The sequence below is a fragment of the Podarcis muralis genome, chromosome 9, assembly GCF_964188315.1.
Source record: "Podarcis muralis chromosome 9, rPodMur119.hap1.1, whole genome shotgun sequence".
In the NCBI taxonomy this organism is placed as follows: domain Eukaryota; kingdom Metazoa; phylum Chordata; class Lepidosauria; order Squamata; family Lacertidae; genus Podarcis; species Podarcis muralis.
The window spans coordinates 20,571,623-20,586,627 of NC_135663.1; the positions used below are offsets into that span (position 1 = coordinate 20,571,623).

General features: G+C 39.4%; 1 protein-coding gene across 2 annotated transcripts in view; it reads right to left on the reverse strand.

Moving 5' to 3' along the window:
- The window catches only part of STPG2 (sperm tail PG-rich repeat containing 2), a 210,521-nt gene that overhangs the window by 176,516 nt on the left and 19,000 nt on the right, over positions 1-15,005 (reverse strand). Inside the window, exons 5-6 of one of the 2 annotated variants that reach the window (XM_028743821.2) lie at positions 13,439-13,554; positions 11,259-11,370 (exon numbers count right to left, since the gene is read on the reverse strand). The exons of the other annotated variant lie outside the window; for it this stretch is intronic. Of the exons in view, the coding sequence (XP_028599654.2) occupies positions 11,259-11,370; positions 13,439-13,554 (228 nt within the window). The remainder of the gene's footprint in view (positions 1-11,258; positions 11,371-13,438; positions 13,555-15,005) is intronic. 2 annotated transcript variants of the gene reach the window in all.

Here is a 15,005-nt window from a genome sequence, read left to right on the forward strand (position 1 = left end):
TTTGTCTTGGATCTCAAGGTCAAAGGAGGCTCAGATTTAGACAATTATTAATACTTTGGCATTTAGTAAGTTTTGCAATTTGTCCTTATGCACATCAGATGAAATCTGACACACACACACTCAGTTTAGAGCTGCAAAATTAAGGAAAAAAGAGATGTCATTTGGTAGTAGACATACTTTTATGTTAAATGATATCTGTCTCGCTCTTTTTCTTGGTGCTTTATTTTGTTTGTGTGGGACATAATTTTTAAATTATTATTATAGATAAAGGGGCTCAGAAGACGAGAGTGGCCTAGGTGCCTATGGACCTCTGAAAAGGCCTGACTCTGTGCACACAATGAAATGTCCAGTTACTCCAATTATAGAAGAGTATGAGGCAGACTGCTCAGAGTTTCTTATATGCATCAGATTTTCAAGACCAATGGTCAGGAAGCAACGAGGCAGCCTGGACAGGTAGTCTAAAGGCAAGTGTGCAGTCAGGGCCCCATGGAGATTCGAATTACACTCCCACTGCCCCACATAGGCAATGGAAATTGAAATATAATCATCATTCCTTTTTCAAAATGAGCCCAAAAGGTAAAGGCTGGAGTATTTATGAAAATTTATCTCATTAAGTATACTTGCTCTTGTTCAATGAAGTGCCATAAAACAAATTTAAATACACTTTAAAATAAATGCTTATTAACCTAAAGTGCATTCCATATGGTTCTTATCTCAACCGGGCTTTCAGCTAAATGGCTAGAATACCAAGGCTCTAAGAGAAAATAGGTCTCTCATAGCAGAAGGTTGCATTGAATTAATGAGGGAGGCACAGATGTAGAAATACTTTTGCTGACCAATTTCCAGTGCTTGATTGGCTAATGCTTAATGCAAGTCTTCCATCTTACAACAGACCAAAGATTTTGTATTGGCAGTACTAATTTGCATAATTGCAACATAAATTTTAGTTAACTCAAGACTCAAGTACATCCTGTGTTTTAATAAAGCAAATAAGTGCACTCAGTATAGACAAAACTGAACTAATTAAATCTTAAAAGACTTAATTCAGTTTAAAATGGTAAATGGTAAGTTATGTAGTAAAGATTGAAAAATACCTTAGCAATCAATAATATGTAAGGGGCAGGGTGACTTGGATATCTGCATTATGAACACTTTATGGCCCCAAATAATAATAATTAAAAAGAATAAGACTGTATTTCACTGGGAAAATATATCAATTGTCCTAGTTTATGCTGGCAAACCAGATAATGAGATGCTGATATATCAGCATGAAGTTCTGCTTTCTGCCTTATTATTTCCTTAAGCTTAAATAAGTGCAGAAACTGTACCTTTGTAAACTCTCTGCCCAGTAAATATATATGAAGGTTCTTATACTAGATATTTCCTAGCATTACTAGGTGCAGGGTTAGAGGAAGAAACTTATGGGTCTGTCTTAGAGTCTCAATAGTCATTTTAACTTCTGGAGAGAAGGAGTGCAGCTACTAATGTATAGATTTTACTAAAGCAATTGCAAATTGTACTGGAGAAGTTATAAATATTCATAAAGAAATTAGCATCAAAGTAAGATTAATTCTAAGAGAACTCACCTACTGAAAATTCCATCAGCAGATAAATATTTTATACTTCTTAAGAAGTCTCTCTTCTTGTTCACTAATGCAACTTGATTACTATTAACCTTTCACAGTTGTGACATCCTTTTCCCTCCCATTTAAACTCATCTCAAAACTTCCTGAAAGCACACTCTTAATACTGCACGACCACTGCTATTTGTTATCTTCCAAAAGGCATTTAACTTGAAAAGGCGACCAGAACACGACCCAGTTCAGCATAACATGGAGTTTAAAAGTGAGCTCACGAAGTCAAACACAGTCCTATTTAATCTCAGAAAGGGAACCCTTACAATAAATTAAGAGAATATAGTTACAAGGAAATTCAAAGAGCTCCATTAAAGAAACTCAACTACCTTCAGGAGATTAGAATCACAGAATTGTATAAGAATGGGGAATTCGTGGAGGGGAAATAGTGGCAACTTTAGGAAAGGTATTTTTTTTTCTTTAGTTTTACACTTATATCTTTGTTTCTTTCTATATATAGGGTTAAGGTATATACTTTAATAAAATACTAAGGTATAACAATGAATTGAAAGTTCAATTCTACTATAAAGATCTATTTTAATTAAATTAGGGTTAAGTGATTTTAATAAACTAAGTTTCAGGATATTAAGGGGGAAACTTGCTTGAATAAATAATCGGAGTTGGAAAACAATAAGGGGAGACGTGGGGAAGTTCTGAAAAGAAGTTACTGAAAATGTGTGTTAAAAGGTGGAAATTTTCTTTGTTGTTTTTTGGGTTTTTTTCCTTCTGGTTTTCTTACTTTTTTCTCATTTTTCTATTTTTTTTCTCTGCTTTGTTATGTAACCTTTTGAAAATGTAATAAAGATTATTTTAAAAAAAAATAGAATCACAGAATTGTAGAGTCCCAAGGGTCATCTTGCCCAACACAATGCAATGCAGGAATCTTAACTAAAGCACCCATGACAGATAGCTTATTCAACCTCTGCTTAAAAACATCCAAGGAATAAGAGTTGTCCACCACCTTCCAAGAGAGTCCGCTCCACTGTACAACAGCTCTTACCATCAGAAAGTTCTTCTTGATATTCAGTCGGAATCTCATTCCAGCAGAAGAAAACAAGCTTGCTCCATCTTCCTTGTGACAGCCCTTTAGATATTTGAAGATGGCTGTCACATCTTCTCTCAGTCTCCTCTTTTCCAGGCTAAACATATCCAAGTCCCTCAATCATTCCTTGTTAAGCTTGGTTTCCAGACCCTTGATAATCTTGGTTACCCTCCTCTGCACACATCCTATGTTGTCAATCTTCTTAAATTGTAGTGTCCAAAACTGGACACAGTATTCCAGGTTGCATCTGACCAAAGCAGAATAGAACAGTTCTATTGCTTCCCTTGATCAGGACACTATACATCTGTTGATGCAGCCTAGAATAGCATCAGGTTTGTTTGTTCTTTGCTGTAGCATCACACTGTTGACTCATTACAGATAGGTAGCCGTGTTGGTCTGCCATAGTCAAAACAAAAAAATTTCCTTCCAGTAGCACCTTAAAGACCAACTAAGTTAGTTCTTGGTATGAGCTTTCGTGTGCATGCATCTGAAGAAGTGTGCATGCACACGAAAGCTCATACCAAGAACTAACTTAGTTGGTCTTTAAGGTGCTACTGGAAGGATTTTTTTTTTTGTTTTGACTGTTGACTCATGTTAAGCTTGTGGTCTACAAAGACCCCTGGATCACTTTCACACCTGGATCATTTTCAAGCCAGGTGTCCCCCATCTTATATTTGTGACGCGGTTCTTCCTGCATAAATGCAGAACCTTAAATTTGTCCCTACTGAAATTGATTTTGTTAGTTTTGGCCCAATTCTCCAATCTGTTAAGGTCATCGAATCCATATTCTGTCTTCTGCAGCATTAGCTTACCCCTCCCAGTTTGGTGTCATCTGCAAATTTGATGAGCATCCCCTCAATTCCTTCACCCAAGTCATTTATAAAGTCACTTAAAACCATGATATTTAAAACTACCATTAATGGCTCAAATACAATTCATACATCAGAGAGAGAAAATGCACTCCCAAAGGATGCCTGCCAAGGAAGAGGAAAGTAAGTAATTTTCTTATCAAAAAGGGTAGGGCATATTGGGGTTCAGAGACAAAACTGCCCCTAGTTTCTTCGGAGGAGCAGGCTTTGCTCCCACGAACAGCTTTGTCCTTCCATAGCCAGTGTGGTGTAGTGGTTAAGAGTGGTGGACTCGTAATCTGGTGAACCGGGTTTGATTCCCCGCTCCTCCACATGCAAGCTGCTGGGTGACCTTGGGCTAGTCACACTTCTTTGAAGTCTCTCAACCTCACTCACCTCACAGAGTATTTGTTGTGGGGGAGGAAGGGAAAGGAGAATGTTAGCCGCTTTGAGACTCCATAGGGTAGTGATAAAGCGGGATACCAAATCCAAACTCCTCCTCCTCCGCCTCCCAGACCTCAGTGGAAACCACCAAGAACCAGACATGCCCATTCACCTACATAGTCACCACAAAGTATTGCTCAGTCATACTAACAAACATAAGTAATAGTTTGCCAAGTACTACCGCCTGAACATCTAATTACAAATCTGGGGTATGAAGGTATCACCAGCTGTGGCAATAGCAACTTCATGCAGCCCACCATGGGGAACAAGCAGGGATCCGGTCACATCACCTTCAATCTTTCCCACTCTCTCAAAACAGCACTCCCCTCAACCAAGATTCTGAAGCTTAAATTTCTTGACAGAATAACATCATAGTTTCAGAATGCCTGATATGGCAATATAAGCATTTTTTGGCCATCTGTACCCGCTCTGAATCAACTGACTTGATGGTAAAAGCAGAATTCATTCAGAAGCCACCCAAAAATGAAGCTGAAATAAATATGGATCTCTGAAAGCATCTTTAAAGGAATAGAGGTAACCCTACTTTAAACTTTAAAATCGAAAGCAGAACTTATACATTGCATTATTACTGAGTTCATTGCGTAACCATCCTTATGTAAGATGTATGCAGCCAATTATGAAAGAAATGATTGCAAAAGACCTAAAACATGGAGACATTAAAGCATGTTTGCATGGAAAAATTTCTTTAATTAGCCAAGCGAAAACTGTCATGCAACAGTGACGATGAGCCTCTGGGAGCAGCTACCATTGTAACAGAATAATAGTCATTTTAATTAGCTAGAACATTAAAGCATTCACCTCAGTGGTTGCCTCAATTGTTTGTACTTTAAAAAAAGAAAAGCTTTTTGTCCTCTGTGCAGTTGACAACAAATGTCCCCAATACATTTTTATCTTCAGGGGAAAGTAATTCATGTCAGCATTATTCTAGAGTAATTCAAGAAAGCATGCTAGTATTCGTGAAATATCCCCGCTACTGCAGCAAAATTATGGTAGCATAAAGAATGTCTCTGTGGCTCATAGTCATTTTTTAAAAATTCACTGTTCATATAATTTTCTTCACTTCAACAGTAATTGAAAGATTGTTGTACTGGAATGTCATCAACATTGAAACTATTACAAAACACCCAAGATCCGGAAGCATGTACGAAAACTGCAGGTCACAAATGAGGCCGGTTAAGAAAAGCAAGACTTGTATCATCAAGGACCTTTCCATCCTGTTAGCTTACAGCAGTTGTGGGGAACTTTTGACTCTCCAGATGTTGGTGAACTGTAACTCCCATTATACTTGACCACTGGCCATGGTTGCTGGGGATGATGCAAGTTGTGGTTCAGCACCATCTAGAGCAGTGTTTCTCAACCTTGGGTCCCCCAGATGTTGTTGGACTACAACTCCCAACACCCCTGAGTTCTGGCCCTGCTAGCTAGGGGTGATGGGAGTTGTAGTTCAACAACATCTGGGGATCCAAGGTTGAGAAAAGCTGATCTAGAGGATCGAAGTTTCCCCATACCTGGCTGGCAGAGTAGCAAAGCTAGAACTATTAATTGTTTATTATGGTTAGGGATGTCACAGACAACCAAATAACAGAAATTTGTGTTTCTGATGAGTCTTCACCAATGTCCTGATCCATAAGAAACAAAAATATCTATCAGATATAACCTTCCAACAAAACTGTCTCTATTAAGTTGCATGGGTCAATAGTAAATTGGCTCATGCTCACTTAGAAGCTTTGCTCAGGGAGAAAAGCAAGGGCTTACTAGGAAATGTGTGAACACAGCTTTAGATGACTGGGAGCTGTAGCCAGGAGAGTTGGTGTATACTCACTAAGAGTGTGACTGCAAAGATCCCAATTCAAATCTCAATGTTTCTGCAAGTCCGAATTGCAAACATTTGCTTCTGAATACAGGCAACTCCCCATTTATACAAACAGTGCCAGGTCAACCAAGCCACTCTGTCCCTCCAGCTCGCTGGAGTGAGAAGGGCAGTGGAACTGGCACAGCTCACACATGCTGGAAAGAAGGGTCTCCGCACACGTCAGCTGGGCTGGTCAACCAAGCTCCACCACCCCTCCAGCTCCAGTTTCCCCACATGTCAGCTGTGCCAGTCTACAAAGCCACACATATATGATGTCAGGTTTAGGGCAGGTTGGTGTGGCTTCCCCAAAATGGCCTGGTGGGCGAAGTTTAACCTGTGGGCCAAAGATACCCCACTCCTGAAATAATGGGAGAGGCCAAAGATCAGTGGTACAGCAGAAAAGAAACCCAGATTCAAACCTTGGCATCTGCAGTTGAAGCTATCTACAAGTAGCAACGCTGAGAAGGCTCTGAGGTCTTGGGAAACACTTAGAATTGACAGTGCTAGGCTATATGGACCAAGAACCTAATTCAATGCCATATCCTCCAACATCCTGTTGATCAAAATTGGGATGCTCATGTTTTGGTTCCGAGCTGTCACAGGAGCCAGCTGACTCAAGCAAGAACAAAAAACAAGCATCCTTTATTTTTGTCTACTTTCTAAAGAGGAGTCAGTATGTGTTGATACTTTCTGCAAAGTGAAAGCAAAGTGCATTTGCTGGTTTCCTTTATCATTACAGAAATGAAATATATTTTAAATCACAGAAATAACAGCAGAAGACAGTAATAAAAACCAAGTACTCCACCTAATACAAGACAAACAATTAATGCTACACTTTATGTGCCAAGTACCAGTGATTGTTAAATAAATCACCTCCATGTGAAATATTAAACTTGTACTTTTATTGTCCTATTAATTTGCTGTATCTGCAACTTTACAAGTGAGTGCTTTATTCATTCCGGAGTGTATTATTTCTGACAATCATGGTAATTGTATTCTTTATTAAACGGATTAAACCCATTCAGATACCAAGAGATATTTACCTTCTTGCCAGACATTCAGAATGTAGGAGCTCTAGGACATGGTCACCCTTAACAAGAGATTGCCATCTTTTATTGCCTGTATCTCACAAAATCTATGGTACGAACATGGTTATTTTAAAAGCAACACAGTGTAAGTTGTGGTTATAACTTTTCAGAACATGGGATGAGTATGTCCCCGGATTTCAATGGCACAAATGAAAATGGTAACCATCTCCTTGCTACCATGTGTCCTCTCATTTTGTCAGCACAGATTTCTCCGAGGGCCTAGAAGATAGGTTAAATGTACACATGGATTTACTTATCTGATTTTTATTATTATTAAAATAACAGCTTCCTCAATAATAATTTTCATCAGAACATCATGGGGAACTGAAGGTTCAATCCTGAGGAGATACTTCTACAGTGGTACCTCGGGTTACATACGCTTCAGGTTACACACTCCGCTAACCCAGAAATAGTGCTTCAGGTTAAGAACTTTGCTTCAGGATAAGAACAGAAATCGGGCTCCAGCGGCGCGGTGGCAGCAGGAGGCCCCGTTAGCTAAAGTGGTGCTTCAGGTTAAGAACAGTTTCAGGTTAAGAACGGACCTCTGGAACAAATTAAGTACTTAACCCGAGGTACCACTGTATTTAGATATTTTTTAAAATATCAGATCCATGAAATGCACGTATATGTAAGTATAAACCTGTATGTCTTCACCCTGAGGGGCTGTGAGCTAGTGCCCTATGATGACCCTTCTGCATGGGGGCACTACACTAACAAAGGAAGCGTCCAGCCCCTGAAATGTTCAGGGACTGGTAACTCTTGAAATAAAATCTCTGGAGGCTGGTAAACTTTAAAATGTCTCAATCCTGAATAGCTAGACATGAATAATCAGCAATCAATAAGAAATACAAGGAGGGTAGCTGCTTGCATTTAAAGGACCAATTACTCTGTTGTGTACAGTATCTGTTTTGTTTCTGCAGAAGCTAGACATTCTCCTCCCAAAAAGGGTATATACTTTCTTCAAAGCTATTTTTAATTATAACCTCGGTAACATAATTTTCTGTTAGTCATAATAATGCTCATAGAAGTGTAAAATATTAAGATATACTTGTTTGTTTTTAAAAAGCTGAATTCCAAAGAAAGACAGAAGAGTAACGATGGAGATAAATGCAGCCTAGTCATGGGTGATTTTGACATTATAACCAGTTACGGGTATTCAGAGCTTATATGTTTTCTCTTATATTGCCATTTCAAACTACTCAATCCTCATGTTCCTGGCTGACAATATAACACAAGATGGCATTAGGTATAAAAGTTGCAAATGCCAGCAGTAGCTCTAAATGTCAGCCGTAACTTCAACAGGTACATTTAGAAAACCAATTCCTCCACACAGCTGTACAGCTACACTAGATGGCAAAACAAGCTTTTTTAAAAAAGCTGTTTTTTTCTTGTTTGGAAATTTCAAAAGCAGTAGTGATAACTAGCACCATGTAGCCACTAGGTAAGTGAAAAGTGCTATGCTAGTTATTTATATTTCTGTGCCTTTATGGAGCATGTGGGGAGATTTTATTATTTTTAAAAATTAAGTTATATTTATATCCTATCTTTCTTCTTATATGCTGAAGGTGGTCTGGCAAGATGGTCCAGGATCAGTGAATTTCATGGCTTGAATGGCGATTTGAACCCTGGTCTCCCAGGTTTTAGTCTAACACTCTAAACTTCTATACTGAACTGGCTTCATTTGTTACAGTTGATCAGAACAAAGTTTTTAAATTACAGCCTAAAATACCACTTTCTGATTTTTGGGGACGTCCAAAAATAAGTAGAGATAGCAAACTCTCAAAGCAGATAATTTGCTTTCAGGGTGATACAATCACACCTCTTCCTTTCAAACAGCAAGAACCACAGCAAAAGAAGCAGAACGTCCACATAATAAAATAAATATTAGCATATTTTAAACAATATTCAAAAATTCTGAGAAGCTTTGAATATATTTTTAAGACATTTTTATACCAGACCACGAATAATAGGAAATAGTCCACATTCCAAACTTTGATGAAAAATAAAGCATTAAGGTTGCAATCCTGTACAAATCTTCCTGGGAGAAAGCCCAGTTAACAATGACACTTACTTCTTACCAGGCCTATATAGGACTGCACAGTGAAGATGGAATTTCCTTCAAAGAATTTTTATTATTATTATTAAATTGTAAGTTCTCACATTTAAGGCGCATAACATGCATTTCCTGAAGTTTGGAAAAATAGAGATTTCTTTTTTAAAAAAAATCAAGGACATTTAAATCAGTTGAGTAAAATGCAACTGTCTGACCAAAAATAATTATTATTACATGCAAAATAAATAAACATATCCTCTGATTTCTGTATTATTTGTTGTCCAGAGGTTAATTAAATCTGTAAAAACAATGTTAGACGTTGATTGCACTTTTTTCACCTGCTCCAAGGACAAGCAGGTAAAGAGCAACAAAAGTCAGTTTCTAGAATAATATTATTCAAAATAAGCTGATTGCTCTCTGTGAGGTAACACCGTGTGTCCTGCTTAGGACGACTTTGCCTGTCCTCCAGGTACACCCAAAGGGCAACGTAGGCAATAATGACCCATCTGTTCACTACTGGCAACTAGAAAACTTCTAATGAAGACAGATGTGGGTCACCCTGTACAAACATGCTGCAGGGTGCTAATGAATCCTCCTAATGGTCACTACCTGCCAGTTTTGACTGATTGATGAACAAAAGGGTTAAGCTTGAAAAGCTAAGATGAGTACTACAGACAATCATCAGTCTTATTACGACGTCTCTTTCACTCTGACACCCTTGCTCTTTCCTGTCATCTTTCTGAGTTTAGAAAAATATATTCCTATTACTGATTCTGACAAATAAGCCCACCAAATCTTGCAAGAAACCCTCTCCTGAATGGAATGCATCATTTTTTAAAATGCAGCATACAATTTTCAAAAGTATTGATAAAACATAAGTCTTTCTGAAATATTCAATACCTATCTGCGGCTCAACTGTACACGAATCGTATCCTGCACCCAGTCACCAGCAGCTCAACACAGCATAGCAACAAAAAGTAAAGTATTTCATCAAAAAGTATGTTCTGGCTTCATAGCGTGTTCCATTCCCTTGCCAATCATGACATCATTCCCAATCTATTTCCTCTAGAAAATTTGCATGCAAAGTACCAATCACCATGCCTCAACATCGTTGATGCAATGCTGACTCTACTATATATGACAAACATTTCTAAATAGTATCCCCAGCAGACTGTGTCTACTCCAATAAGAGATCAGATAAGATCAGCTTTGGCTGGTGGCCCAGATGTGCCCCATCTGGACAGGGACTTCTGTTGTCTATGCCCTGGTAACCTCTAGGTTTGATTACAGCAACACATTATACATGGAGCAACCTCTGAAGGCAGTTCAGAAACTTCAGCTGGTGCAGAATTCAGTGGTCAGGTTGCTCAACGGTGCAAGACAATCAGAGCATATAACACCTCCTCAGGAACTCCTCTCAGTCTCAAATTATTTCTTACACCATACTCCAGTTGCCCATGGTTTGAATTTTTCATGCTCTCTGATAAATTTAGCACTAATTTCTATACTTAAAATATCATGCCCATCCAGACAGCAGGCTTAGGCTCTACAAATATCTACTGAAGGTGGGGCAGAGATCCTGCAGGATTGGCTCCACTACCCAATCCCCCGAGAGGAACTTGTTTGACTGCAGAAAGCAGAGTCTGGTTATAATATCCATCAGATGATGGGCGGTAGAACTGAAGTCTGCAGAACTGGTGCCTGCAGAAAGCAGGACTGTTGCAAAATATACAGCTGCTTTAGAGAAGCACACAAGACTCTTTGCAAGCTCTGAACAGAGCTTTGAAGCACACAATCACCTACACACCAAAAAAAGTTCCCCTTATCAAGATACTCTCATTTTTAAAAGAATTATCTTACAGTTCAATCCTAAAATGGACTGGGAGGGTTGGATTAGATTACCCTTGGGGTACCTTCAGACTCTACAATTCTATGATTCAGTGAAGCCCACTGGGAAGAATGGGATCACTTCTAAAATCCCGTGCACCAATACAATATTTTGTCCCCAGAAACAAACAATACTGCAATATTGTAACAATCACTCAGCAGTCGTAATTTGCAAACAGTTCTTTAAAACGTCGCACATTTGTTCTCAGCAAAATTCTATACAGCGGTGCTCTAACAAATGATTTCCTCCACCCATTTGGATAAATCTTCTTTCATGCCTGAACTGAAGTATGTTTTCTATTTTATGCAGTTCTTCAGATCCTAGAATTTCTGTCCCACTATAAATAACATTTAAAGTACTACAAAATACAGTGTTGAACTGGCATTACCTTTTTTTCTTCCTGTAATACTATTACTTCATGATACCGTGGAACATAGAGGTCATATTTTCTCTGGTCTTCCTTTCTGATGTTGACATTTTCATAATGCACTGCGTTTTCCCTTTAGAAAGTTTGAAGAGATTTATGAGTCATCTCTTAAATGTGCCTGGGCACCTAAATATGCACAGTGAAAGCTTTCACCCTCTCCCCACAAGAGTATATTAGAAACAGCTGCTCTTTGCAATAACAGATGAGAGGCTAGTTTGCTCACTAATAGGACAGCCAAAGTTTATGTAGTGCTATTCTACGTCTCCAATGAATTTCTGTTTTCATATTCAAGTTTCCTTGCCATAGGTGAACTACAATAAAAAAACACAGTGGAGGCAGAAGACAACCAGGAAGCTGAATAACCATTAAACATGGAAAATAATGCCTCAAGTGAACCTTGAACCGCAACCTTGCTTGAGTATTGCAACTTTGTGAGAAACCTTTGTTTCTCAACATTCAAAAGCTTCTTAGTATTGTCGGCTAGCATGCCCAAAGGTCTTGTTACTTTACATAACCACTGAATTTGGCGTGGAATAGTATCTAATTGTGCAGTACAGAATTCCAATCCCCCATTTTTCTTAATAGAGCATGGTAGAAAAGGATTAAATTGGAACAGATGCTCAGATAGGGGAATAATGTAAATCCATATACAACTAAGAAAATTAATTTAATTAGCAACGGTAAAGCAGAGTAGTTTTAAGCTGCTCATAATTCTTTCAAGAATTAGTGTAAGAAACCCTCTAGCACTAACATCAAGGTATTCAGCTACATCCCCAATTCAACAACTTTAAGCACCCCTGATCGTTAAACTGGTGCCAGCAAGGTGGAATCATTTCAAGTGCAAAAGGGACACTCAGAAAAGTGGTGTTGAACCATTTTCCTCCTGCTGTCCATCCTCCTAGGCCATTTTCTCACCGGCTGGCAATTAGCTGAGGTGACAGAAAAGAAACTCAGAGAGGTGCCTTCAAGGGGGAAGTTAGTAGACTCTAGGGCAGCTTCAGTAGCCTCCACTTCTGTATCCCTTTAAATGAGGAAAATTTCACCCACATCCCAGAGAGACAAATGGCCTTGGAAAGAAACTTGTCGCAGGTCACATGCCAGTGGTGGGAGGAGCAAGAGTCACACCACGCCCTCTCTTCCTCTCTATCTCTCACACACGTATACATTCCATCTCTTTCGCTTTTATCTCTTTCCTCCCCTTCTCTTTCTAACTGCATCCCTTTCTTGCTCTTTTCTTCCCTGCACAATATGACCCTGCCCCCCCAAAAAAAAAACACCCCACAGCAATTAGGCTTAATTAAAGAAATTCCAATGATGTAAGTGGGACTTTACCTAAACCTAACTGCTACGTGGTGGACAATTCCTTCAGCATCTACCTCCTGAAAACTGCCCCCACCTGAGCAGCAATCCAACTGAGAGGGGAGGGAATTAATTTATGTCAATGAGAGGTTTTTTGTGATGTAAGCTGCCTTGTCACAACTATGTCCTAAAGGGTGGCCTACAAAAACCTTCACATAAATAAAATGGTTGCAGATGAAATTCTGAAAGGGAGGAAAGCAAAGACATTCAAGGTAGCTTGCGGGCTACAAACTGTGGAACAGGGAAATTCAGGGTATTATTTCAGGAGATTTGCCTCCATGCTTCCAGGTTCTACATATGGGGCAGTTATGAGAAAACAAACTAATTCTTAATTTCTTGCATTTACTATTGAAAATATACACCCTTTATTATTAGAATACAAACATACATTGTAGCATTTCAGCCTTAGCTTCACATGCCTCGCCCTCACACAATTTCCATTTTTAACAACAGTGAACTTGTCATTTCATCCTAACCCAAAAGACTGTAATCAATATTAGCTATGGTTTGTTCACACCAACTTCAAACCATGGGAGATGAATCAAGCTCATTGCAAATAAACCATAGTTAGGATTCACAAAAGTTTAGGGTTCAGACACAATGACAAGCTGCAGTTGAAAAATGGAAGCAAATGTTTCCAGTGTCCTTCTCATGCCTACACTAGAGGAGAGAAGGGGGACAGCATGAGCTCAAGGCTTACTCTGATTCTTTCCCATCAGGGCATCCACTTAGCATGACTTCCAAACAGACCCAGATTCTAAATTGTCTTAAGATGTACATACGGAATCACGTCATAATCTGCAGGTCCGGGGCCCTCACGTGGCTTAAATTCAGGCCGCTTTTCTGTCAAATTGCCAAATTGCACTCCTTTATATTTCATGGTAGGGTAAATACAATCCTGAAAGAAAAGATTAATCAGCATTTAGCTTGTGATCAATATATTATAGCTGCCAAGCAGTTATTTGAACACAGGTCTCCCAAGTCCAAGTTCAACACTACTGTTCCACGCTGGCTTTGATCAAATCAAATATTGCATAATTCAGGCCTACAGAAAGATATCAGGTAATTTGCACCTCGTGTACATAATTTTATCCACAAAGTGACATCCATGAATTCAGATCCTATAAATTAACATACTTTTCATCCTTCTTCATAAGGAGCTGATCTGTATGTAAAAACAATTCATGACTGATGCCCTGGCTGAAATATAAATGGGCTGATAAAAATAAAAGAAAATCCCCCCTCCCACTACAGAGAAGGATCATAGATCAGTGACATGCTTTATCTGTACAGTGGTACCTTGGTTCTCAAACGCCTTGGTACTCAAACAACTTGGAACCCAAAAACTGCAAACCCTGAAGTGTTCTGATTTGCGAACTTTTTTCAGAAGCCAAACATGCTCCATTTTGAGTGCCACACTTCTGTTTTGAGTGTTATGCTGAGGTCTGTCAGTTTTTGCTATTTATTTTGTGTTTTTGCGGCTCTTTTTTGTTTTTGTGACTGTGTGGAACCCAGTTCAGCTACTGATTTATTGATTGTGTGACTGCAGTAAAGGTAAAGGTAAAGGGATCCCTGACCAATAGGTCCAGTCATGGCTGACTCTGGGGTTGCGGCGCTCATCTCGCTTTACTGGCCGAGGGAGCCGGCATACAGCTTCCGGGTCATGTGGCCAGCATAACTATGCCGCTACTACCGAACCAGAGCAGCGCACGGAAACGCCGTTTACCACCAGAACAGTACCTATTTATCTACTTGCACTTCGTGCTTTCGAACTGCTAGGTTGGCAGGAGCAGGGACCGAGCAACGGGAGCTCACCCCGTCGCAGGGATTCGAACCGCCGACCTTCTGATTGGCAAGCCCTAGGCTCTGTGGTTTAACCCACAGCGCCACCCGCATCCCTGTGTACATTGTTTTTTACTTTCATTTTATGGATCAATGATCTCGTTAGATAGTAAAATTCATGTTAAATTGCTGTTTTAGGGGTTGTTTTTAAAAGTCTGGAACAGATTAAACCATTTTGCATTACTTTCTATGGGAAAGTGCACCTTGGTTTTAGAAGGACTTCCAGAATGGATTAAATTTGAGAACCAAGGTACCACTGTAGAAGGTGCCAGGTTCAATCCCTGGCATCTCCAGGTAGATCTGGAAACGTATCCTATCTGAAACCCTGGAGAGCCACTTCTTGGTGCAGACAATGCTTATGAATTCTTCATTCACCTGTGGCCCTCTAGATGTGACTAGACAACAACTCCCATCATTCCTGACCATTTACTGGTCATACCGGCTGAGGTTGATGGAAGCTGGAGTCCAACATCATCTAAGAGGGCCACAGGTCCCTTGCTAATGTGA